The 26,356-nt window shown below is 45.5% G+C and overlaps 1 protein-coding gene across 5 annotated transcripts in view; it reads left to right on the forward strand.

The window, feature by feature from the left end:
* The first annotated feature begins 3,902 nt into the window (after window positions 1-3,902).
* Window positions 3,903-26,356, forward strand: part of CSGALNACT1 (chondroitin sulfate N-acetylgalactosaminyltransferase 1) — a 34,237-nt gene continuing 11,783 nt past the window's right edge. Inside the window, exons 1-4 of one of the 5 annotated variants that reach the window (XM_083469926.1) lie at window positions 3,903-4,811; window positions 19,139-19,239; window positions 19,677-20,585; window positions 25,194-25,410. In XM_083469926.1, the coding sequence (XP_083326052.1) occupies window positions 19,955-20,585; window positions 25,194-25,410 (848 nt within the window). In that variant the 5' untranslated portion in view covers window positions 3,903-4,811; window positions 19,139-19,239; window positions 19,677-19,954. The remainder of the gene's footprint in view (window positions 4,812-19,138; window positions 19,240-19,676; window positions 20,586-25,193; window positions 25,411-26,356) is intronic. The other 4 variants (XM_083469927.1, XM_083469929.1, XM_083469928.1 and 1 more) reach the window with 4 other exon arrangements.

Genomic DNA, 26,356 nt, shown 5'->3' on the forward strand with positions numbered 1-26,356 from the left:
ATAATAACAAAATAATAACACACACCCCACATTCACATTGCCTCTCCAAAATCATGACTCGCCCACATTTCAGTAAGATGTAGAATCCACACATTCAACTGAGGGAGGGGAACAAAATGGCTTCTCTTTAAAGTAAGTGTGTGTGTGTGTGTGTGTGTTTTGTTTGTTTAGGTCAGGCGTTTACCAGCAAGTGTGGATTGGCCCTATGTTACAAATAGAGGATGCAATCTACACTTCCTTGACCTCATTGGAACTTTCTTCTCAAGTATAGGATTCAGTTGCATGAGTTTTACTATGAGCACTTCCAGGCAACTTGTCCATTGAGCATTCACTCTGCTTTTCTGCTGGGAAAGAATGTAATCTACTTCAAATACTAGCAGTGGGAGCACTCTGGAGTTGGAGTAAATGATACTGTGTTCATGCACTCAGTCTCTCCATAGTAAAGATAAAGGGACCCCTGACCACTAGGTCCAGTCGTGGCCGACTCTGGGGTTGCAGCACTCATCTCGCTTTATTGGCCAAGGGAGCCCGCGTACAGCTTCTGGGTCATGTGGCCAGCATGTCTAAGCCGCTTCTGGCGAACCAGAGCAGCACACTGAAACGCCATTTACCTTCCCGCCAGAGCGGTACCTATTTATCTACTTGCACTCTGACGTGCTTTCGAACTGCTAGGTTGGCAGGAGCAGGGACCGAGCAACGGGAGTTCACACCGCCGCGGTGATTTGAACCGCAACCTTCTGATCGGCAAGTCCTAGGCTCTGTGGTTTAACCCACAGCGTCACCCGCATCCCAACAGTCTCTCCATATCAATGATCAAAAGACCTTCAGGCTGCAATTGCTGTGGATAGCAAGAAACAGGGCCAGCCTGTCTATGAGGCAGCTTGGTGCCCAGCGTGGGGAAACTGCCTCTGGGGCAACTCCATCCAGACCACAGAACACAGCTCCATCTAGACCAGTAAAACACCCAGCTAATAGCACTTCCATCTTGTCTGGCTGAAGCCTCTGCTTATTTACTCTCATTCATTTCATAACCGCTACCCATTCATGTTGACAAGGTTCTATGCAGTTGCAGTTTTTAATCAGTAATAAGAACAATTAATTTCTTAATTTACAACCCTGCACCTTCCCCAAAAGGAGCCCAGGAAAACATTTCAACAGGAATACAATTAAAATGTCTAAAAACAGTTCAAAACAACCTTCTATAAAGATGGAAGGAGGGTGTACTACAAAATATTATCTACTGAAGTTAGTTAATTCAATTCAGCACTCTAAAAGAACCTGAGCATATTATGGCTGGCCAAGCTATTTGTGGTTACAGCAGCATTGTTTATTGTGACTTGCTCTCTTTATCCCTTATGCATTTGGTTCTGGCGAGTGCTGTTAATGAAGATTCATGAGATTTCCAGCTCAACCATCAGATTTGCAGTCTTGAGCTGTTTTTTCAGCAAGAAATATTCTTGGTCTCTCTATGGAAGATCCAAACAGGTGGCATTTCCAATTAACTTATCATACTTGCCTTTCTTTGTCTTTTAAAACAAGAGATTGGGTGGGGGGGATTTCATGCTAATGGAGGGATCTGTTATATGAGCCTTTGCATATTCTGTGTCTGCAGATGTTAAGTATCACCATCTTATAAAAGATGGCTCCCTCTTTAGACTTCCTCTTTGGACTGTGCACCCAGCCATAACCTTAGCCCAGTGATCACAGTGGAAACTTGTTTGTGTCAGCTGTTGGGGGAAAACGCTTCCACCTCTTTGTTTCTTCTCCTGCCTGTGCTCTGTAAGAATGATATTGTGGATCTTTCAATCTGTCTCAGATCTGTAAACATGTGCATGCATGTGTTTAGCCAGTTTCGCCCTAATGACTCAGGAGGACATTTATCTCTGCATAAAGCCAGATTTATCAAACATAGCACTTTTTTTTAAGTTTCTCAAAGGCAGTTAAAGATCTCGCAATCTCTCTTTTAGGGATTCCTAAGGTGGGTGGTGCTGTGGTCTAAACCACTGAGCCTAGGGCTTGCCAAGCGGAAGGTCAGCGGTTCGAATCCCTGCGATGGGGTGAGCTCCCGTTGCTCGGTCCCAGCTTCTGCCAGCCTAGCAGTTTGAAAGCACGTCAAAGTGCAAGTAGATAAATAGGTACTGCTCCAGCGGGAAGCTAAACAGCGTTTCCATCTGCTACTCTGGTTTGCCAGAAGTGGCTTAGTCATTCTGGCCACATGAACTGGAAACTGTGTGTGGACAAACGTTGGCTCCCTCGGCCAGTAAACCAAGATGAGCAACCCCAGAGTCATCCACAACTGGACAACTGTCAAGGGTAAAGGTAAAGGTAAAGGTACCCCTGCCCGAACGGGCCAGTCTTGACAGACTCTGGGGTTTGTGCGCCCATCTCACATCTATAGGCCGGGGGCCAGCACTGTCCGGAGACACTTCCGGGTCACGTGGCCAGCGTGACAAAGCTGCATCTGGCGAGCCAGCGCAGCACACGGAACGCCGTTTACCTTCCCGCTATAAAGCGGTACCTATTTATCTACTTGCACCCGGGGGGTGCTTTCGAACTGCTAGGTTGGCAGGCGCTGGGACCGAGCAGCGGGAGCGCACCCCGCCGCGGGGATTCGAACCGCCAACCTTTCGATCGGCAAGCCCTAGGCGCTGAGGCTTTTACCCACAGCGCCACCCGCGTCCCTTTATCTTAAGGTGATTATTAAATAATACAAGTAATCTAAAGCTCAGAGGTTTAAGTGGCAGGACCCTCAACTGCAACAAAGAATCCGAGAATCTTAGAGCTGGAAGGGACCCCAAGGGACATCTTGTCCAACCCCCTGAAATGCAGGAATCTCAGCTAAAGCATCCATGACAGATAGCCATCCATTGTTGTCGTTTAGTCGTCTCCGACTCTTCGTGACCCCATGGACCAGAGCACACCAGGCCCTCCTGTCTTCCACTGCCCCTGCAGTTTGGTCAAACTCATGCTAGTAGCTTCGAGAATACTGTCCAACCATCTCATCCTCTGTCGTCCCCTTCTCCTTGTGCCCTCCATCTTTCCCAACATCAGGGTCTTTTCCAGGGAGTCTTCTCTTCTCATGAGGTGGCCAAAGTACTGGAGCCTCAACTTCAAAAGCTCCAAGGAAGGAGAGTAGACAACCCCCTGAGGGAGACTGTTCCAATGTGGAACAGTTCGTACTGTCAGTACTAACAGGGCCAGCCCTATGATTAGGCACCTGCCTCAGGCAGCAGATGCTGAAGGGCAGGTTGTGGACAGCGCTATGAGTGCCATGTGGTCTGTCCTGTTCCCTCTATGCTAGCCTTCTGCCCTCCAGTAGAAGACCCTATCCTTTCATGAGTATTGGAGTAAGCAAGTACCGGTCTGGTTGGTTTCAGATGTGGCTTAGGAGAGGGCACCACCTTGTCCTTCGCCTCAGGTAGCAAAATGTCTTGAACTGGCTCTGAGTACTAATAAGAGTGTTGTGCTGCCCTCCTCCATTCCAGCGCTTCCCAGATATTTTGGACTTGTAACTCTCACCGGCCTCAGCCAGCACATTAAAAAAGTCCTTATTTTCATGAAATGTTAGTGCAAAGAATCAGATGACCCTAGGCAATTTCTCATCAGCCCTCTACATCTGTAGCATGGTGATGATGTACCAGATTTTTACAGGATCACTGCAGAGACAGAGGCCAGAAACTGCCTCTGTCTTATCAGGATTCAATCTCAGCCTGGTATTATGGAGTGTCTGTGGAATTCTTAATCTGCCAGGAAGTATGAGGTGCAATTCCCCTCTTCAGTTTCCTGAGGGGGGGGGAACCTCCCTCCCTATATCTCAGACAATTGTTCATCTAGCAAGTAGTGTCCATGTGGGAATTCTACAGAGATCATCTGTTTTTTTAAAGGATAAGGGGGGAGGGAGCAGGGGAGAGAGAAAAAGCCAGCCTCCAGCCAGCGGAAAATAGACTATGCCAAGAGCATATTGAAAAGCTGTCTTCAGCCAGGGCTGGCCAGTTTAACAACTCCATTCCCTGTTCCGATTTGCACACTAGGCTCTTTGACGCAACAGAAAACTGTTCTCCTGTGTGTGTGTCCACCCCCTGCCCCCATTTCCTCTTAAACCTGCCTGGACAATTTGGGTTTGTGATTTTTTTTCCTCTTCAGATGCAAGTTTATGTGAGGATATCTTCTTGACCAGTTCATTCCATGAGGCTGGGTTCTCTTCCTCGCCTCCCAACACACACACACACCTTCCTGTTTTCTGTCAGGAAACTAGAAATGAACACAAGGCTCTCATTGCAGATCTGCGGCTGAACTCCTGACCATTTGACAGTCAAGCGCTGCCCTAGCAAGCAGTGTTCACAACTCGCTGGCAAGTTAGCAATGCTCAGGAATTTAAAAGCTGGTGAGCGTTAAATGTGGGTTTTTAAAAAAATCTTTGCATTTTTAATGCAAAGTCTTCTGTGATCTCCAGTGAGTCTTATGCAAGATAATAAATTATCCTCATTTTGAAAGTTGGAACAAAGTTACATCTTGCACCTCACGGAAGACAGCAACGCAACGCCCAGCAGTATGGAAGAGTACATGTAGGATACTTGCTTACAATTTTGTAAGTAACAAAGAATCTTAGGACAGTCAGTTTTGGAAGATGTATACTTTTGAATTCCTTACCTGCCTAGTAATTTCCTTGTAACCTGTATTTGCATGGTACGGTAGACATTTATCCGAAATGCTTTGGCTTTTTAAATTTTTTTAATTGATCAAAACAGCAGTGCACTTTTTAAAGGAAAAGCAGACTAAGAAAATACTCCTTTCTCGAATCTCTGACAGAGGTAAGTTCCTTGTTCTCTTCTCTCATATTAGAAAGCATATCTTGAAAAGACATGACTGGGCTGCATTTACAATGTTGTTGGTTGCCATTTCTGCAAGCCAATTAAAACTAAATGCATGGAGAAAAACCCCAACACTATGGATTTCAACATCTTACTTGCAGCAAACTTGAGTGTTTAATAAGGCTTAGTCCCTATCAGGTTTGTGCATTTAGGACAACCCCAGATATTTATCAATTATAACAATGCTATAACCCCAGATATTTATCAATTATAACAATGAAATTATATGAAATTGCTTTTAAAAAAACAATCTGTTGAGAAGTCAGATCTCCTTCAACATGGCAGTGGCAAATGGATTTTGTGTATGAGTTGGCAAATTTAGGATGTCAAAGAAGATAGACAAGCATAATGTTAAGCATTGCACCTTATGGGATTTTCCAGTAGTGTATGAACTTATTTTGTTTCCAAGCAGACCTTATGCATTTCTTATTGAATACAGTGGTACCTCAGGTTACATATGCTTCAGGTTACAGACTCCGCTAATGCAGAAATAGTGCTTCAGGTTAAGAACTTTGCTTCAGGATGAGAACAGAAATCGTGCTCTGGCAGTGCGGCAGCAGCAGGAGGCCCCATTAGCTAAAGTGGTGCTTCAGGTTAAGAACAGTTTCAGGTTAAGAATGGACCTCCGGAATGAATTAAGTACTTAACCCCAGGTACCACTGTAGTTATTACCAGGGCTAGCCTCATGGGTGATGAGGGAACTGCCTCAGGTGACAGGATCCACAGAGGCACCAGATCCCAATCCCCACTTGTTCCCAGTGTAAATCTTCACTCAGTCCTTCTCCCCTGGTGAGGAGGGGGGTGCCATTTTGCGGTTCACCTCAGGAGCCAAAATGTCTTGGGCCAGCTCTGGTTATTACTTGCAGAATAGAGATTTGCAAATATAATGACTCAGGGCTCCAGGAGAGAAGACCCTCCAATCTTCTCCTCCAATCCCACTGCTGTGAAGTAAACCATGATACCATGATTTTGTTTAACTTTAGGTCTGAAACTGGTGGCCCCTGTTTAATTCGCTCTGTGAGATTGCCACTCACAGTTTGCCTGGGGGAATTAACTTCAAGTCCGGTTTGGGATGTAAAGCTAAGCCAAGCCATGGCTTTTGAAGACTAGTGTAGACCAAATTACATCTTGAAGACCCCTATCAGTTAAACAAGGGCTGGCCCATTCAAGAGGCAGACTGGGGAAGCTGCCTCAGACGGCTGAAGCCAAGGGGCAATTTATGTGATATTCCGAAGACTCTGGTAAGCGAGGCTTCTGTGTGATCTTGCAGTGCTCTAGTGCAATCTATATGAAACCCCAAAGCCAAAGCTGTGCCACTCCAAAAAGCAATACAGTGGTACCTTGGTTCTCAAACGCCTTGGTACTCAAACAACTTGGAACCCAAAGATTGCAAACCCAGAAGTAAGTTTTCCGGTTTGCGAACTTTTTTCAGAAGCCGAACATGCTCCATTTTGAGTGTTACGCTTCCAATTTGAGTGTTATGCTGAGGTCTGTCTGTTTTTGCTATCTATTTTGCATTTTTGTTTTTGTGGCTTTTTTGTTTCGTTTTTGTGACTGTGTGGAACCCAGTTCAGCTACTGATTAATTCATTGTGTGACTGCAGCACATTGTTTATTGCTTTCATTTTATGGATCAGTGGTAGAATCATAGAATCATAGAATCATAGAATCATAGAGTTGGAAGAGACCACAAGGACCATCGAGTCCAACCCCCTGCCAAGCAGGAAACACCATCAGAGCACTCCTGACATATGGTTGTCAAGCCTCTGCTTAAAGACCTCCAAAGTAGGAGACTCCACCACACTCCTTGGCAGCAAATTCCACTGTCGAACAGCTCTTACTGTCAGGAAGTTCTTCCTAATGTTTAGGTGGAATCTTCTTTCTTGTAGTTTGGATCCATTGCTCCGTGTCCGCTTCTCTGGAGCAGCAGAAAACAACCTTTCTCCCTCCTCAATGTGACATCCTTTTATATATTTGAACATGGCTATCATAGGATGGTCTCATTGGATAGTAAAATTCATGTTAAATTGCTGTTTTAGGGGTTGTTTTAAAAAGTCTGGAACGGTTTAATCCATTTTGCATTACTTTCTATGGGAAAGCACGCCTTGGTTTTGGAACGCTTTGGTTTGGAACGGACTCCTGCTTATTGATCAATTATCCTGATTTATTTGCACAAAGTTTTCAGGGAGGTTAGACAATAACTGCCATTTATTAAGGATTAATTTTGATTTCTGTGTCAAGCAATTGTTTCCCCATACTTTCCAGTGCATTTTGCTGCCACCTTCCTTATAGCAAAAAGTCCAGTTAGGGGGGGGAGTGGGTTTATTGTACAAGGGAACCAAATCAACTTAATCCTGTAACCTGAATTTCCCAGAATGTGATTCAATCTCACCCCAAAAGAGCAAGAGTACTCTATGTTGTTTTTACCTAAAAAATTAGTGTGGAAACATGGCAGCTTCCCATATTATTAACTGGATTTTAAGGCACACACAACATACATTTGAAGCACATGCCCCTCAAAAGTAATAATTATGGGAGCTGTAGTTCACTCTTCGCAGAACTACAATTCCCAGTATCCTTAACAAACAACAGTTCCCAGGATTATTGGGGGGCAGAGAATGTGTTTTAAATGTACAGTGGTGCCCCGCAAGACGAATGCCTCGCAAGACGAAAAACTCGCTAGATGAAAGGGTTTTCCGTTTTTGAGCTGCTTCACAATACGATTTTCCCTATGGGCTTGCTTCACAAGACGGAAACGTCTTGCAAGTTTGTTTCCTTTTTCTTAACACCGTTAATACAGTTCTGACTTGACTTCGAGGAGCAACTCATAGAACACAGTGTGGTAGCCTTTTTTGAGGTTTTTAAAGACTTTGGTGATTTTTGAAGCTTTTCCAAAACTTTCCCGACACCGTGCTTCGCAAGACGGAAAAAATCGCAAGACGACAAAACTCGCGGAACGAATTAATTTCATCTTGCGAGGCACCACTGTATCTTCAATCAGTTGACTGCACTTATTGTTGTAATTCAATCATAGTTTGTTACATGCTGTCAGAGAAAAATGACAGTACAATATATAAAGAAAATTAGATGGAGCAGGAGTACCTGGCTTTTCTAGTAGTGTTAATCATGAAAGCAATCTTTGTCCTGGAAGTAAATTTTAGGTTGCTAGGTAGGATGTTGGGACACGGGTGGTGCTGTGGGTTAAACCACAGAGCCTAGGACTTGCCGATCAGAAGGTCGGCGGTTCGAATCCCCACGACAGGGTGAGCTCCTGTTGCTCAGTCCCTGCTCCTGCCAACCTAGCAGTTCGAAAGCACGTCAAAGTGCAAGTAGATAAATAGGTACCGCTCCGGCGGGAAGGTAAACAGCGTTTCCGTGAGCTGCTCTGGTTCGCCAGAAGCAGCTTAGTCATGCTGGCCACATGACCCGGAAGCTGTACGCCGGCTCCCTCGGCCAATAAAGCGAGATGAGCGCCGCAACCCCAGAGTCGGCCACGACTGGACCTAGTGGTCAGGGGTCCCTTTACCTTTACCTTTATGGAGCCTCCCAGACTGGCAGGGGATTGGCAGGGTATAAGTAATAAATTTATTATTATTATTATTAATCATCATCATGATTATTAAATTGTAACTAGTTTTTTTAAGAGAAACTACACTATCCAAACAAGAAAACAAATACAGTTTCAATGTTAAGCGTTCTGAATTAAACAAAACAAAAAACCCATACATATATTTATCCACCATGGCATGATGCTGCAATCCTTAAATTAGCATGAGATGCACCTCTAAAGTATTATCGCTTGTCAAAAATCCCAGTCTGAAAATCCCATTTTTATTACTCGTGGTTTTTTCCCCATTTAAGTAGAAAAGAGGCAGTCTTACCTGTATCTTATCAGGTTGTTCTCATACCTGGTTGCACAAATTGTTCCCAGAAGAGGTAAAGAGGTCGAGGGGGAGACCACTTTCATGACCTCCGGCGGTCTGTTATAGGCAGATTGGGGGGGGGGACACAATCCCCCCCTCCAACTTGCTGCTGTCTTTGCAGCGTAATTACCTCTGTTTTAAAGATTGCTTCAGTTCCCTAGGACAACCGCAAACATTTACCGGAGCATGACCCCAGAGAAAACACTTGATCCAATTGGCTTCAGGCAATCTGGGGCTTGCTAAAGCTTGTAGGTTAGTTTGTAGGACCAGCCACTAGTATCTAAGGGCCCATCGGCACTTTACATTTAAAGCAGTACAGGATATCCCAGATTCGGTCACGACTGGACCTAATGGTCAGGGGTCCCTTTACCTTTTACCTTTATGGGACGTGGGTGGTGCTGTGGGTTAAACCACAGAGCCTAGGACTTGCCGATCAGAAGGTCGGTGGTTCGAATCCCCACGACAGGGTGAGCTCCCGTTGCTCGGTCCCTGCTCCTGCCAACCTAGCAGTTCAAAAGCACAAAGTGCAAGTAGATAAATAGGTACTGCTCCGGCAGGAAGGTAAACGGCGTTTCCGTGCGCTGCTCTGGTTCACCAGAAGCGGCTTAGTCACGCTGGCCACATGACCCGGAAGCTGTACGCCGGCTCCCTCGGCCAATAAAGCGAGATGAGCGTGCAACCCCCGAGTTGGCCATGACTGGACCTAAATGGTCAGGAGTCCCTTTACCTTTTACCTTTATATGCCATTTTAAACAGCTGTGACTTCTCAAAGAATCTTGAGCACTGTAGTTCGTTAAATGTGCCAAAAGACCCCTATTTCCTTCAGAAAGCTACAATTCTCAAGAGTGGTTTAACCATCTTCCCACGGAAGTCTGGGAACTGTAGCTTGGTGAAGGGTAAAAGGGGTCTCCTAAAACTCTCAGTACCATTAACAATCTATAGTTCCCAGGGTACTTTTGGGGAAGCCATGTCTATTTAAAGTGTTATGACAGCTATTCCTGGACAGGTATTCATGTTGGTCACCTTTCCATCAATCTTCCAGCATCCAGATTACTGGAGGCATCTGATGTGCTGTATTTTTGCCAGTTAGCATCAGGAAACATTATGAGATAGTAAAATATTGTATGCCACCGAGTTGCCAGGACTCCTGAGATTCAGTCCTTGAGATAAAAGTGGAGTCTGATGGACAAGCTAGGGATAGGAGCAGAGCAAAAAGCACATCCTCTGACTCACCACCCTAAGATTTTAACTTCTGCGCTCACCAGACCACCAAAATCTCGGAGACCTGGAAACTCTGAAGCATAAAAAGACCATACTAGACCCTGTGCTAGGGAAAGAATATTTTAGAAATGGGCTCTTGGCTGCCAAGTTCCCATACCAAATATATTTACTTTCACCTTGGCAGTCTGCCATATCCCCAAAGCCTTGAGCGCATAGCAGTATTTATAAGGACAAAGAGAATGGTATGTTTTGAAGGTGACTTAATTTCTCAAAGTGCAGTGTAGAAGTTTGAAAGTGACATAAAAACCCAGGATTTTTTTTAATCAGGAGAGATATTGGCAACCAAGTAGGCGGTTTTAATTTTATTTTTTCTTGCATTTCGTGCATCTGATTTAGTGATCTTTCTAGCCCACAAAAGCGTCTTCTAAATTTGTTTGTACCTCAGAACTCATGATTCAAACTTGAAGGAAGTGATATACCAGGCTTTCCCAAACTTGAGTCACCAGCTGTTGTTGGACTACAACTCCCATCATCCCTAGCTAGCAGAACCAGTGGTCAGGGATGATGGGAATTGTAGTCCAAAACCAGCTGGAGACCCAATTTTAGGAAACCCTGAAAAGAGAGAGAGAGAGAGAGAGAGAGAGAGAGAGAGAGAGAGAGAGAGAGAAGGGGGAGTAGCTATGTCAGTCTGCTGCAGCATATACATTTATTTAGTCTTTAAGATACTGCAAGAGTCTGGGTTTTGTGGTTTTTGTAATTTCTATTACAGTGGTACCTCAGGTTACAGATGCTTCAGGTTACAGACACTTCAGGTTACAGACTCCGCTAACCCAGAAATAGTACCTCGGGTTAAGAACTTTGCTTCAGGATGAGAACATAAATCGCACAACGGCGGCACGACGGCAGCGGGAGGCCCCATTAGCTAAAGTGGTGCTTCAGGTTAAGAACAGTTTCAGGTTAAGAACGGACCTCTGGAATGAATTAATTACTTAACCCGAGGTACCACTGTATTACTTTAAGAGACTGGTGTGCTGATTGACATGTGTGTTATACGAAGCCTGGGGATACTGAAGTGAAGGATAACACGAATGTTTGCTTTGCAGCAGGGCTAACTAAACTAAATCAAAAAATGTTGCCAAATGCACGTCTTGAGTTGTGCATATGTATACAGCCCACATGCAAAACCTGCTAGACTGGTGACACAAGTTCAGATGATGGCAACAGACCTGTGTCTTTCAAATCCAGCACAGTGGATGCTCAGGTTGCGAACGTGATCCGTGCGGGAATGTTGCAACCCACAACATTCACAATCTGCAGTGGCACGTCTGCGCACGAGCGGGTTGCGATTCGGCACTTCTGCGCATGCGCAAAGCGCAATTTAGCGCTTCTGCGCATACGCGACCGCCGAAACCCAGAAGTAACCCATTCTGATACTTCCGGGTTTCGGCGCGTCCATAACCCGAAAAAACGCAACCTGAAGTGTCTGTAACCCGAGGTTGTATGACTGCATGTACAGTCATGTATTAATGTGCAGGACTGGGGTCTGAGTGAAGGGGCACACAGGCGCCAAACAAATAATGCATTTGGAATGCAAGGTATGTTTACTCTCTTGGGCCCAGGGCCATCCTGAGACATTCTGACACCTGAGGCAGACCTCAAAATGGCAGCCCCCTCTGCGTCAAGATAGGAGGTGTGAGGGAAGATCTACATCAGGAACAAGAGCTAATAAATATTGGCATCGGGATCTGCTGCCCCAGTGGATCCTGCCGCCTGAGACGGTTGCTTCATCTTGCCTCACGGATGGGCCGGCCCTGCCTGGGCTCATAAGCACTGGCTTTCCTCGATTACTGAGGATCCCATGTTGTTGTTGTTTAGTCGTTTAGTCGTGTCCAACTCTTCGTGACCCCCTGGACCAGAGCACGCCAGGCACTTCTGTCTTCCACTGCCTCCCGCAGTTTGGTCAAACTCATGCTGGTAGCTTCGAGAACACTGTCCAACCAACTTGTCCTCTGTCGTCCCCTTCTCCTTGTGCCCTCCATCTTTCCCAACATCAGGGTCTTTTCCAGTGAGTCTTCTCTTCTCATGAGGTGGCCAAAGTATTGGAGCCTCAACTTCATGGTCTGTCCCTTCCAGTGAGCACTCAGGGCTGATTTCCTTCAGAATGGATAGGTTTGATCTTCTTGCAGTCCATGGGACTCTCAAGAGTCTCCTCCAGCACCATAATTCAAAAGCATCAATTCTTCGGCGATCAGCCTTGTTTATGGTCCAGCTCTCACTTCCATACATCACTACTGGGAAAACCATAGCTTTAACTATATGGACCTTTGTCAGTAAGGTGATGTCTCTGCTTTTTAAGATGCTGTCTAGGTTTGTCATTGCTTTTCTCCCAAGAAGCAGGTGTCTTTTAATGCTGTGGCTGCTGTCACCATCTGCAGTGATCATGGAGCCCAAGAAAGTAAAATCTCTCACTGCCTCCATTTCTTCCCTTTCTATTTTCCAGGAGGTGATGGGCCCAGTGGCCACGATCATCGGTTTTTTTGATGTTGAGTTTCAGACCATATTTTGCGCTCTCCTCTTTCACCCTCAATAAAAGGTTCTTTAATTCCTCCTCATATTAGTGCCATATCAGTGAGGATCCCATATCAGTGCCCAAACATCATTACAGACATGCAAAACCAAGTCGCTTCCCTTTAAATGCAAATAGCAGCTTCAGAAGAGGCGGTTTCGTTTCAACAGTTGCAGGGAGAGAAACGCTCAGTCAGCTGGGCTTTGACCTGATCTACCAGAGCTCTGCTTATGTTTCCTCTCAGTGCTCCACACAGGTGGTTGCCATCATATCTACGGCCGACACAACATACTTCTAACACTGAATTATGTATATTTGCTTCAGCATAGAAATTACTTTTGCACCAGGCTAAGTGCCAACTCAGGTAATTAAAAATGCTTATTACGGGAGATCTGGAATGTCACCAAGGAAGTCCAGGAACACTCGACTGGCTTCTCATGCCAACAGGCCAGTGTAAGTGCCTTGTTTGTACAAACTTACCACAGCGAAATAGAGAACTGGAATTGCTTCTAGTTTCACATCTGATATGACCCAGGCTCACAGAACTTAAGAGTTTTGTCTGGGATGGTCAGCAACAGATACAATCATGCCTGAAAGCAAAGCAGATGGTTTTAGGGATGGTGGTGATGAGCTTTGAGATGCTCTCAAGATGTGGTGGTGTGTACTGGCATACTTATTTAAAGTAATTAGGAAGACCATTGAAGGTGATAACTCTATCAATGGTTATTTATTAGCCACAATAGCAATGTCTGCTGTAGTAAGGTAAAGAGACCCCTGACCATTAAGTCCAGTCGTGACCGACTCTGGGGTTGCGACGCTCATCTCGCTTTATTGGCCGAGGGAGCCGGCATACAGCTTCCGGGTCATGTGGCCAGCATGACTAAGCCGTTTCTGGGGAACCAGAGCAGCGCACGGAAACGCCGTTTACCTTCCCACCAGAGCGGTACCTATTTATCTCCTTGCATTTTGACGTGGTTTCGAACTGCTAGGTTGGCAGGAGCAGGGACCAAGCAACAGGAGCTCACCCCGTCGCAGGGATTCGAACCGCCGACCTTCTGATCGGCAAGTCCTAGGCTCTGTGGTTTAACCACAGCGCCACCCGCGTCCCAGTGTCTGCTGTAGTAGTACTCTACAAAGTCTGCTGGAAAATGCACAGAGGTTTATTCTGGATGCAACTGAAGTTCTGTTATACCTTTTGATGGAAACTAATTTTGTCCAGGCTTGCACACTCCCCAGTTTGTATTCGGATAAAAACAATGCAACCTGGCCACAAAACTTGTTAATTAACTATATATACTGGGCCCTTTATGTCTGATTGATTGAAATTATATCAACCTTTGCTTTCTCATTTGTTGCTTTCCCAGTAAAGCAGAACCCAGAATCTGTGGGTTTCCTTTAAACATCTGTAATAAACACTGTAGCAGATTCTCGTCACCAAATGCTTCCTGTCTCGGAAAGGTCTTATCTTCTGTGACAGACAATGAAGCCTTGATAAAGTTACAGCCCAATCGCCTTAATGGAAGTGGAATTAAGTTAGCAGCAGAAAATACGAAGGAGTGACTGGGAAAGTCTTCAGTTGTGATCTCATGTCTGGGAAAGGAAACTCGATCCATTATGCTGAATGCAAATCTAGCATGCTGCGTTCATGCAACCTCAATGAAAAAGTCATTTCATTCAGAAAGCATAATGTGAAATACTGTAATAAAAACAGGGGGAGGAGGTGGGATGTTGGTGGTAGTCCTGGAAGTTACCTAAAGGAGTAGAATGATGTAATGGTCAGTGGGAGGAGGCAGAGTCCCTCAGCACTCAGAATTCCCCCTGCCTTTGGACATGAGAAGAAATGCAAAACTGCCTGCTGAGAATTCCTTTTGCTGAAGGACCCTGCAAAGAAAGATTAAGGCGGACAGAATAACCTTTCCTGTAAGTTTTTCTCTTCTCTCTCTGTCTGGTAGCATGTGTTATTTGGACTAAACGAAAAGCAACCCTCGCCTTTGCTCGGGCCTCTCCTTTTCCTCCTCTCCTTTTCCTGTCACCCCCGACTTTGTGATTGTAAGGTCTTTGGGACAGAGACCCATCTCTTCTTTGCCATTCCATTCATGTATACAGATGACGCTATCTATGCAAAATAATAATATGCAGTGTTAAGCTGTTTAGCAAAGCTTCCTAGAGTTTAAATCGAGAGCATGTTACTGGGCAGTGTAAAATGAACAATTTACATGGTACCTATTTACCTGGAAGGAAGCCCTATTGATTTCCAGGTATCTTACTTTCAAGTAGAGGGATATAGTTGTGGGACACAAGTTTATGTCCTATATATGCACATGGAGACAGACGTTGTGCAACAGAGCTTCCAATATATACAGTAGTACCTCAGTTACAGATAGGTAGCCGTGTTGGTCTGCCATAGTCAAAATAAAAAAATTCCTTCCAGTAGCACCTTAAAGACCAACTAAGTTAGTTCTTGGTATGAGCTTTCGTGTGCATGCACACTTCTTCAGATACACAGTACCTCAGGTTAAGTACTTAATTCGTTCCGGAGGTCCGTTCTTAACCTGAAAGTGTTCTTAACCTGAAGCACCACTTTAGATAATGGGGCCTCCTGCTGCCGCCACGCCGCCGGAGCCCGATTTCTGTTCTTATCCTGAAGCAAAGTTCTTAACCTGAAGCACTATTTCTGGGTTAGCGAAGTGTGTAACCTGAAGCGTATGTAACCTGAAGTGTATGTAACCTGAGGTACCACTGTACCGTGACAGCTGAGATTCCTAATTATCCAGGAGTAGAACAACACTGTTTAAATTTCCGCAATGCAAAATTACCGACGTACTGGGAACTTTCTGCTCGGATGTTATAGTAGATGTTATTTTTCCAGTTCTTTCTGATCCTACACTTTCTCCAAGTGCCTCAAGGCCATGGGCACAGCACTTCCCTCCTACCCCAACCCCACAATGTTATCCTTGTTAACAGCTGTTTGAATAAGATAAGGCTGCAATATAATGATCTGGTTTAAGATAAGGCTGCAATATAATGATCTGGTTTGCAGATGAGATGCCAGTAAGCCAAACTAGGACTGCAAAAACCTGCAGGATTGCAGAGACAGGAGAAAATCTACCTTAGCCAATGGTTGAAGTGGGAATCAAGGGTTGTCAGGCGGCGGCGGGAGGGGGGGGAGGGGAGCAGTGCCTCCTATTTGCCAAGAGGCCATGGAAAGACAGCTTTTGTGGGGGGGGGGAGTGCCAAGAAGGGAGCAGATCTGGCCTCAAAGGAATGTTCTGTAGCCCTTGAAACCCTGTCAGATGATAATGCATTCCTTGGAGGCCGAATCCTACCGCCTGAGGCAGTCGCCTCACCTTGCCTCATGGATGGGCCAGTCCTGTTCCCTGGTCTTTTTTGCTCCCATGTACACTGTGTTAGGGATGCGGGTGGCGCTGTGGGTTAAACCACAAAGCCTAGGACTTGCCAATCAGAAGGTTGGCGGTTCGAATCCCCGCGACGGGGTGAGCTCCCGTTGCTCTGTCCCAGCTCCTGCCAACCTAGCAGCTTGAAAGCACATCAGAGTGCAAGTAGATAAATAGGTACCGCTCCAGCGGGAAGGTAAACGGCGTTTCCATGCGTTGCTCTGGTTCGCCAGAAGCAGCTTAGTCTTGCTGGCCACATGACCCGGAAGCTGTACGCCGGCTCCCTCGGCCAATAAAGTGAGATTAGCGCTGCAACCCCAGAGTTGGCCACAACTGGACCTAATGGTCAGGGGTCCCTTTACCTTTATACTGTGTTAAGCCAATCTTTGGCTTAGTGTGCCATCAAGACTCTTCTCTGGGAGCTGGCACACTGGCACAATCCTTGTAAACCATAGTTTAGCTTATCTTGTCACACAAGCCAGGTCATCCAGCAAACATCATGGCTGATCAGGGAGTTGAATGTTGCAGAAGTCCAACATTTCAACTATTATACCACATTAGCTCTTATGCTAACAGGCAGTAAATACATATTTCTTCCAATTACCAGCTTCATATATGCAGGGTAGCCTGTTGTGAACCACCCAGAGATCTAGAGGCGAAGGGCAGTATACAAAATGTAATAATGATGATGATGATGATGATGATGATGATGATAATAACAATAACAACCTGTTCTGCTCCCCAAAATGAACTAGCATAATTTACTAAAACTGCCCATGTCTACTACTTTGAACTATCTCTTCACCGTTATGAGTGAAGAGAGCAACTTAGGAGACAAAGGACAGAGCTACAGACAACTTATTATTAAAGTGCTGTGAAGGATAATGAGCATTCAACAAACCATGAGTTAGATTTCTTCCCCCACGAGGTACAACCTCAGCTATGCTACCACCTCCTAACCAAAGAGAACGAAACAGATCCATGCAAATTTAACTACCATCTAACTACCAAAGATTTACAAAGCAGGTAGAATTTCCAACTATTTGCCTCTTTAGTGTCCTTTGACTTATATTCCCACCTCCTAAACAAACAGGAAAAACAGGATTGTCTTATATGAGAATGAGTAGCCCACAATACTGAATTTTGTGAAATACCTTTGGATGATAACATCAAAGTTTTTGCCTTTTAGGGGTCATAAGACTCTTTGCTGTTTTTGTTCCAACCAACTAACTCTGGCTACCCCTCTGGAAATTTAGACAATAAATAATACATGAGATAACGGGGTTTATTATGGAAAAAGATGCAACTCAGCTGAGAAAAGCTATACACAGTATCCTGGGGCCTGTGTAAACATTAGGGATGGATTCTTTATTTGCAGTACTTTTACTTTCTGTGTTCCCACCTTAAATCGCTCAAAGGCCTAAATGTGTAGTTACAAGAAAACAAATTAGCATATGGGAATTGCATGCAAATTTATGGCATGGACCTTTTAAGAATCTAGCAACACCCCTGCCATTGAATGTCCCCTGAGCTTTCCTTGAATATCCCCCCCAAAATAAGTTCCAAAACGGGTGTGTGTGTGTGTGGGACTGGTGCAGTAGGGAAGGATCTCTGAATAAGGGCTTGTATATTTAAGAAAGTATTGCTCTTGAGAACTTTTTGACAGTTGCTGTTTGAAGAGCTCTCTGACCAAAGTCTTGAAGGTTGCTGCTGCTTTAAGAAATAAACAGAAGTATTCATCTAAATTGGTAAGGTGTAATTTTAGTTTATACTGTTAGCACACAACTAATCCTTTCACGGCTTCTATCACTGCTGTCAAAGGCGTAATTGTGCAAAATGAAGTGCAGGGACACAGCTGCATTTCATACGCCTTGTGGACCTCCTTCGATGAATAGCTATCTGTCAGAAGCCACTTGCACTTGGGAGACTGGAGGGTATAGGCATTTGGGAAATGCCTAAAAGAGGGGAAAGGTGTTAAGCTGTTGACACTGATACGGGAAGAATGGAGGGAGAGGCAGGCTTCAGCCTGGTGCTAAAACTCAGTAGCTTGTCTTTTGATTAAGAATGCCCAATGCATTCCAACCATAGGGCCAAGCAAATGACATATGCTTAAAAATGGATGTTCAAACAAATATAAATAGCCATAAGAAATATGAAGTAAAGATGATGTAATACAGCAAGAACGACTCAAACAGATTTTCCAGTCAACATCCACACAGTGCATTCATACGTGCTAATAAACCTGGAGGGATGAACATATGAAGGCACTGTATGCTGAGCTTACGCTGGCTGGCAGTGGTTTTTAGGCTCAGGCAGAGGGTCATCTACTATATGAATGGCATCCCATGAAACTGTTAGCAGACCTTGCAGCTTGGGTGAACTAGATTGGAACAAGCACTTATAGTTTCTGGAGTTCAAAGGCTTTATGCATGCAGGAACTATTTATAGGATGAGTGGTGAGCGGAGACAGAAGGGAGGGCAATAGTAGACATCTTGTCTGGAGACAGCAGCAAAATGGCTCAGCTCTTTAGGGTGAAGTTAACTTCGACATAGAGGCTTACAAACAAGTGCTGGCTGGGTTGCTAGATGAACAGTGCCCACTGGTGGTTCAAAGTAACATATGCATTAACTGTGAACTATGGCCTTCTCGGTATGTCAAGGAAATAAACAACTATCTGACTTTTAGAAGACATCTGAAGGCAGCCCTGTATTGGAAAGTTTTTAATGTTTGATGCTTTATTATGTTTTATATATTCTGTAAGCCGCCCAGAGTGGCTGAGGAAACCCAGCCAAATGCACTGGGTTTTAGTTTTATTTTAGTTTTATTTTATTTATTATTTTAGTAAATAATAAAATTATAATCATCATCATCAATATAAGGAAATGTCTTGGCTTTCCATCCCAAAACACTCAATAATAAAACAATTGCAAATCCAAAGAGATACAGGCTGAGATAAGAATCTCCACTTGAAAGGCTTGCTGAAAAAAGGAGGTCTTCAACAGGCACCAAAGAGAGAATAGAGACCGCACTTATCTGATATGTAATGAGAACGAATTCCAAAGGGTGGGCTGATTCCTGCATCACATAGAATGGACCTCCTGGTATGAAGATGAAGAGTATAGTAATAGGCTGGGTATGTAATCTGTGATATTGGTCTTTTAGGGCACCAGCTGATTTTTTAACTGGACGTGCCAAGGAACTTGGGCCTTTCAGATGTTGCTGAGGCATGCAGCCCCAGGGATGAAGAATAAGAATTTTACAAGGTAAGGACCATGTCCATGATATCAGTGTAAATTATTTGCCGCCTTGTGAAATGAACATTGGAATTAAAAAAATATTTCAAGCATCCTCATTGTGAAAACCTAATTTGACTTGGGTAAAACATTCAAAAATTAGGTGCTAAGCTTGAACAGGGCATGGAGGTGGGGGAAAACACTTGCACAGCACGTTGCTAAAGTGGTACCTCAGGTTAAGAACAGTTTCAGGGTAAGAACGGACCTCCAGAACCCATTAAGTTCTTAACCCGAGGTACCACTATAACGCACTTCTGAAGGAAGCTATTAAACACCAGGCCCTAGCAAACTGTTGATCAGGTTTCATTTCCACAGATCATATCTTGCAATGAGTCAGACCTGAGTAAAACGGCCTCTTTTGAAGATGAATTTCCTCACACAGTGTATTCATCTAATTTGCCTTTCAGATCGCTCCCCATTCCTTCCAGCCAACAAGACTGAAACACCATCAGCTGATGCCATTGAGTTGCCTCACACTGTTGGCTTTTGCACTTGCCTTTTGATGCGTGCAATGCCGCCCTGTTCCCTCCACGTTGCCTGTATGCCGCTAAGAGAACATTCGTCAACGAATCCAGGTGTGTCCATGCAGGCAGCTTGCAAACTGGGTCCTGGGGAAAGCTGCTGCAAACCTTAGACCTGGCACCGGAGGAATATGTGGGCACTGCCGCCAGATGCTTAGCAGAACATGGTTCGTCGAGTTATCGTGGCATGGCTCCCTCGGGTGGCCGTTCTGCTGGTGGTCCTCTGTTGTGCGGTGTCCGTGCTCTACATGCTGGCCTGCACCCCGCGAGGTGACAACCAGCAGCTTGCCTTCCCCAGAGCCAACAGCCCTACGGGGAAAGAGGAGTACCAGGCGATCTTGCAGGAAAGGGAAGAACACCACTGGGACTACATCAGCAGCCTGAAGAGGCAGATTGCAGAGCTGAAGGATGAGCTCCAGGAAAGGAGCCAGCAGCTGAAGAACATGCAAGGCCACAGCACTGACTCGTTGGGAGTGGGGATAGACCGGTGGGACCCTGAGAAGCCCCAGAAGGCCCTCTTGCAGTTCCTGCATTCCCAGGTGGACAAAGCAGAGGTGCACACGGGAATGAAGCTGCCCAATGAGTATGCCGCGGTGCCCTTTGAGAGCTTCACCCTTCACAGAGTGTACCAGCTAGAGATGGGTTTGACGCGTCACCCCGAGGAGAAGCCGGTGCGGAAGGACAAGCGAGATGAGTTGGCGGAGGCTGTTGAGCTGGGCTTGGAGACTTTGAACAGCCCAGAGAGGAACAGCAACACAAACCGCCGGGCATATTCCCCCTCTGACTTCATAGAAGGTCTGTATTCTTGGGAGTCACTCAGGGATTGGTGAGGGAGTTTCTTGAAGGGGATTCCTTAGACAAGGTGGGAGACTCCTTTTCTGTCCTCAGGTAGAAGCCGAGCTAGGCTTGGATGGGCTTAAAAGTGCTAGTGTTCCAATGTCCCTTTGGTAAAGCTCAGTAGCAAAATACAGAAAGACTCCAGAAATTGAATGGTAACAAAGGGCTTATTCTACCTGGCGCCAATCTCTCCGATTACTTTCCCCAGATAATCTCTATCTGTGTTAAATTCACAAATCACATTTTGGGGGTGTATACTTCCCAAACATCTTAGGTAAATACCTAAAAGACTTAATGTGTGGAATGAGTTTTAGTGAAAATGAAACCAGGACACTTATACAAACACTCTGATGACAGACGAAGGCCTGTTTGAGGCAAATTTTGCTTTTTAAATAAATTTCATTACATTTGTGTCCCGTCTTTCCTCCAAGGCAGTGGTTCTCAACCTGTGGGTCCCCATATGTTGTTGGACTACAACTCCCATCATCTCTGAGCTCTGGCCTTGCTAGCTAGGGGTAATGGGAGTTGTAGTTCAACAACATCTGGGGACCCACAGGTTGAGAAAGGCTGCTCCAAAGAGCTCAAGGTGGCATATCTGGTTCTCTTCCTCCCCACTTTTTAACCTGACAACAAAACTGTGAGGTAGGTTAGGCTGAGAGACTGCGATTGGCCCAAGGACACCTAGTGAGATTTGTGGATGAGCAGCAAGTTCAACGCTGGACTCCCCGATCCTAGTCCAGCCTTCTAACTGTCAGATTCTCAGGCCGCAGTCAGAGGTAACTGGCCATTCTCCAGGCATTCGGCTTGAGATCCTTGTTGACCTCCCCGTCTGCGTCTCCCGGCAGGATACAGGCAAGGTCACTATCTGCGATCCCACTCAGCGTGAGAGGGACACACCAACTCCTCCCTCCTCCCTGCTTCCCTCAGGGAGGGGAAAAGAGACAGACAGAAATCTATTTACATGTCTTTATTTCTGTCATTTCAGCAGTACAGAGAAACGTGTCTGCACTCTCCAGTCTCCAACAGTAGAGAGAGAAACTCCACCCCTGTACTTCCAGTACAGGTCAGATGACACTCTGAGCTAACATCCGGTGCTCAGAACAGTGAATAGACTGCCCCTTTGTTCCAATAGTGCAGTCCCAAACATCAACATCCTGTTTTGCATTCCAGCAACTTGCAGCTCGCTCTTGCATTGCTGCTTTTTCCTGACACTAACCACCACACCACATATAACAATAACACATAAAATGGGAGTGCAGGATCTGTTTTTTCTTTAGCAAAATTCCCACCCCCTACCCCCGTCCACTACTTATCAACCCCCCAGCAAACCTCAGATGTTTTCTCCCAGGTAGTATTCTTTCAGATATTGGAATCCAGCTTAGCACAGGACAGGATAACAACAAAAATGAAGCTTTGGGGGAGAAAGCCACAGCCACAGGTTTAAACCAAAAGGCCTACTGTCATCATTTGAGCCTTGTTAAAGGTATAGGGCCCCTGACCATTAGGTCCAGTCGCGGACGACTCTGGGGTTGCAGCGCTCATCTCGCTTTATTGGCTGAGGGAGCCGGCGTACAGCTTCTGGGTCATGTAGCCAGCATGACTAAGCCGCTTCTGGTGAACCAGAGCAGCGCATGGAAACGCCGTCTACCTTCCCACCGGAGGGGTACCTATTTATCTACTTGCACTTTGATGTGCTTTTGAACTGCTAGGTTGGCAGGAGCAGGGACCAAGCAACGGGAGCTCACCCCGTCACGGGGATTCAAACCGCCGACCTTCTGATCGGCAAGCCCTAGGCTCTGTGGTTTAACCCACAGCGCCACCCGCATCCCACTGAGCCTTGTTACATATATATCTAATTTCTGCTAAGTGCAGCAACCAGTTTTTGTATTTCATTTTTTATACTTGCAATAAAATTTAAAAATACAGGCAACGAAAAGGAAGAATATAAAAATAATAGCAAGGTCAATATTTTGGAGAAAAATGAAAGTGAATGGGAAACTGAGGAGGGAAGTAACTGTTGACAAAGTTTGGGTGTGTAAGTTATTTAGCTGAATCATGAGGGGAAATGAGCATCTATAGTTTCTTGGAATGTGATCAGAAACTTGGAAGACTTCTATATACAAGAAAAAGGGAAACCATGGGATCTTTAACAGCTTTTTAAAATAAAACAGTGGAAGGCCTTCATTTCTGCACTTGCTGAGTAAGTTTTTATATAATCACTGCATCCCAAATTTGATCAATCCACTGCTGTTTGGAAAGTTGTTTGGGAGATGTCCAGCACGACTTCAACCTTCTCTGCTGCACACAGTTGCTTAAGAAGCGATTTTGACTGATTTTCTTTCCACTCAGCACTCATAGGCAGCCTTCTTTAGAAAAAGCAACGCAAAGGGTAGACTCTCCTGGCTTGCATATCAATAGCAAAACTGCTTAATTGTCTCCTGAAAGTCTAGCAGAGCACATTCATCTCATCTGATGCAACTCCTCCAGCTGCAGAGTCATCTTCATTCCTACAGAATAGAATAACAACAGAGCTTCAAAGTTAGTCCACTTCTTAACTCTTTCAGTGGCAGTTCCTTGCTTCAGGATTAGGACTTTGACTCATGAGAACGGGAATCATTAAGGAAACATACCAGTTGCTGCAATGGCTCTGTTGAAACATGTTTTTAAAAGTGTGCAGTTTTCCAAGTAAAGCTAAAGGGTAAAGGGACCCCTGACCATTAGGTCCAGTCGTGGCCGACTCTGGGGTTGCGGCGCTCATCTCGTTTTATTGGCCGAGGGAGCCGGCGTTTGTCCGCAGACAGCTTCCAGGTCATGTGGCCAGCATGACTAAGCCGCTTCTGGCCAACCAGAGCAGTGCACGGAAATGCCTTTTACCTTCCCACTGGAGAGGTACCTATTTATCTACTTGCACATTGACGTGCTTTCGAACTGCTAGGTGGGCAGGAGCAGGGATGAAGCAACGGGAGCTCACCCCATCGTGGGGATTCAAACTGCCAACCTTCCACTTGGCAAACCCTAGGCTCTGTGGTTTAGACCACAGTGCCACCCGCGTCCCATGCAGCTTTCCAAAGGGTGGCATATAAAGCATTTTTATGCAATTCTTTCACAGTGGCTGTGATGATGACACCTGCTTTCTGGGTGGCATCGAGAAACCTGCTAGTTCATCAAGCTTCTTTTATATTTCACAGAATCATAGAAATGCAGAATTGTAGTATTGGCTGGGATTCTGGGGCTCATCCAGACCAACCCCCGACAATACAGGAATCTCAGCTCAAGCATCCATGACAGATGGCCAGCCAACCTCTGCTTCAAAACCTCCAAGGAAGGAGAGCCCATTATCTCCTGAGGGAGACTGTTCCACTGCCAAACAGTTCTTACCATCAGATAGCTCTTCCTGGTGTTTACTTGGAATCTGCTTTCTAGTAACATGAAGTCATTGGCTTCGGTTCTGCCCTCTGGAGCAGGAGAAAACATCCCCTATGGGACAGCCCTTGAGATATTTGAAGATGGCTATCATATCTCCTCTCAAGTCTCTTCTTTTCCAGGCTAAACATGCCCAGCTCCTTCAACCAAGCTCTTCATAAGACTTGGTTTCTAGACCCTTGATCATCTTGGTTGCCCTCCTCTGCCACATGTTCCAGCTTCTCAATATCCTTCTTAAATTGTGACATCCAGGATCAGACACAGTATTCCAGGTGTGGTCTTAACAAGGCAGAATAGAGTGGATTTTTGTTGGGGGGAGTGCAGGCCTTTTGTTAGAGAGGGCAGAACCTTAGTTGGCTATGACTTTTACAGTGGTGCCCCGCAAGACGAATGCCTCGCAAGACGGAAAACCCGCTAGACGAAAGAGTTTTCCGTTTTGGAGGTGCTTCGCAAAACGAATTTCCTATGGGCTTGCTTCGCAAGACGACAATGCCTTGCGAGTTCCTGCGGGGTTTTTTTCCTTTCCCCCCCCCCCTTTTTTCTAAGCCGCTAAGCTGCTTATCAGCTGATCCGATCAGCAGATAAGCCGCTAAAAGCCGCTAACAGCCGCTAATAGCGCTAATAGCGCTAATCCGCTAATCCGTCAATGGGCTTGCTTCGCAAGACGAAAAAACCGCTAGACGAAGAGAATCACAGAACGGATTCTTTTCGTCTTGCGAGGCACCACTGTATTGATTTTTATTGATTCAGGGAGGGAAACTGCCTACTTTATGTGAATCAAATGAAATAGGAACGGCTGTTGGGACTGTAGAGAAGAGTATCTGAAAAACCAAAACAGGACTATGCTTAACTCTTCCCGTAACATTATATTTTTCCACATTCTGAGTAGCTTGAACTTCAGCTCATCTTCCTAGGAGATTCATGAGAAAACAAGTTTTAAAAGGAAATAACTTCAAGTTGAGAACGAGATGAAAACCTTGCCTACAAAATCACAAAATTAAGGGAATACAAAATGAGTCTTGCAGTAAGCCCCGAGTGCTACATTTTCTCTCCATATGAGCAGAAAAAAAACCAAAGTATAAATCTGCACTCACTTCTGAAATTCCTTGCTAACTGCTGCTTTCCGCTTTGTTTCCCTGACAGGCCTTCGTCGGATAGAAAGAGATAAAGGCACTCTGTACGAGTTGATATTCAAGGGAGGCAAAGCGTACGAATTTGAGCGAATTGTCCTATTCAGACCATTTGGCCCCATCATGAAAGTTAAGAATGAAAACCTCAATATGGCCGACACCCTTATCAATGTCATAGTCCCCCTGGCTAAAAGAGCCAGCAAGTTCCAGCAATTCATGCAGAATTTCAGGTTAGTAAAGCTGCATGCTCTGCCTCCCCACAGCCGTGCCCCAATACTTCTTCTTTGGTAATAATAGCTTTTCTTACAAATACAGTCAAAGGTAAAGGGACCCCTGACCATTAGGTCCAGTCGTGGCCAACTCTGGGGTTGCAGCACTCATCTCGCTTTATTGGCCAAGGGAGCCGGCGTACAGCTTCCGGGTCATGTGGCCAGCAGGACTAAGCCGCTTCTGGAGAACCAGAGCAGCGCACGGAAACGCCGTTTACCTTCCCGCCGGAGCGGTACCTATTTATCTACTTGCACTTTGACGTGCTTTCGAACTGCTAGGTTGGCAGGAGCAGGGACCGAGCAACGGGAGCTCACCCCGTTGCGGGGATTCGAACCGCCGACCTTCTGATCAGCAAGCCCTAGGCTCTGTGGTTTAGACCACAGCACCACACGCGTCCGAATACAGTCATACCGCGGGATAAATACACTTCAGGATAAGTATTTTCGGGTTGTGCTACGCGGTGACCCAGAAGTAACGGAGCGTGTTACTTCCGGGTTTCGCCGCTCACGCATGCGCAGATGGTCAAAATGATGTCACACGCATGCGCAGAAGCGGTGAACCGTGACCCACACATGCACAGTTGCATCTTACGTTCTGTTCAAGATGTGAACGGGGCTCCGGAGCGGATCCCGTTTGCATCCCGAGGTACCACTGTATGCAAGCAGAGTATTAAGTAGTGGGTTGACAAAGCAGATGACACAGAGATTTCTCCAAGTAGTTCTTTATAAGTAAGCTGGAACTAAACTGAACTGAACACAGCTCAACCGGCCGGCTTTTATAGGCAGCCGGCTGTCAACATTGTAACAACAACACCCCAGGGTTTCCCTCCTAAATTAACTGATGTGGACCTGAGTGAAAACTATATACAGTGGTACCTCGGGTTCAGTACTTAATTCGTTCCAGAGG

The sequence above is a fragment of the Podarcis liolepis genome (assembly GCF_965112155.1).
Source record: "Podarcis liolepis genome assembly, chromosome: 13".
Classification (NCBI taxonomy): domain Eukaryota; kingdom Metazoa; phylum Chordata; class Lepidosauria; order Squamata; family Lacertidae; genus Podarcis; species Podarcis liolepis.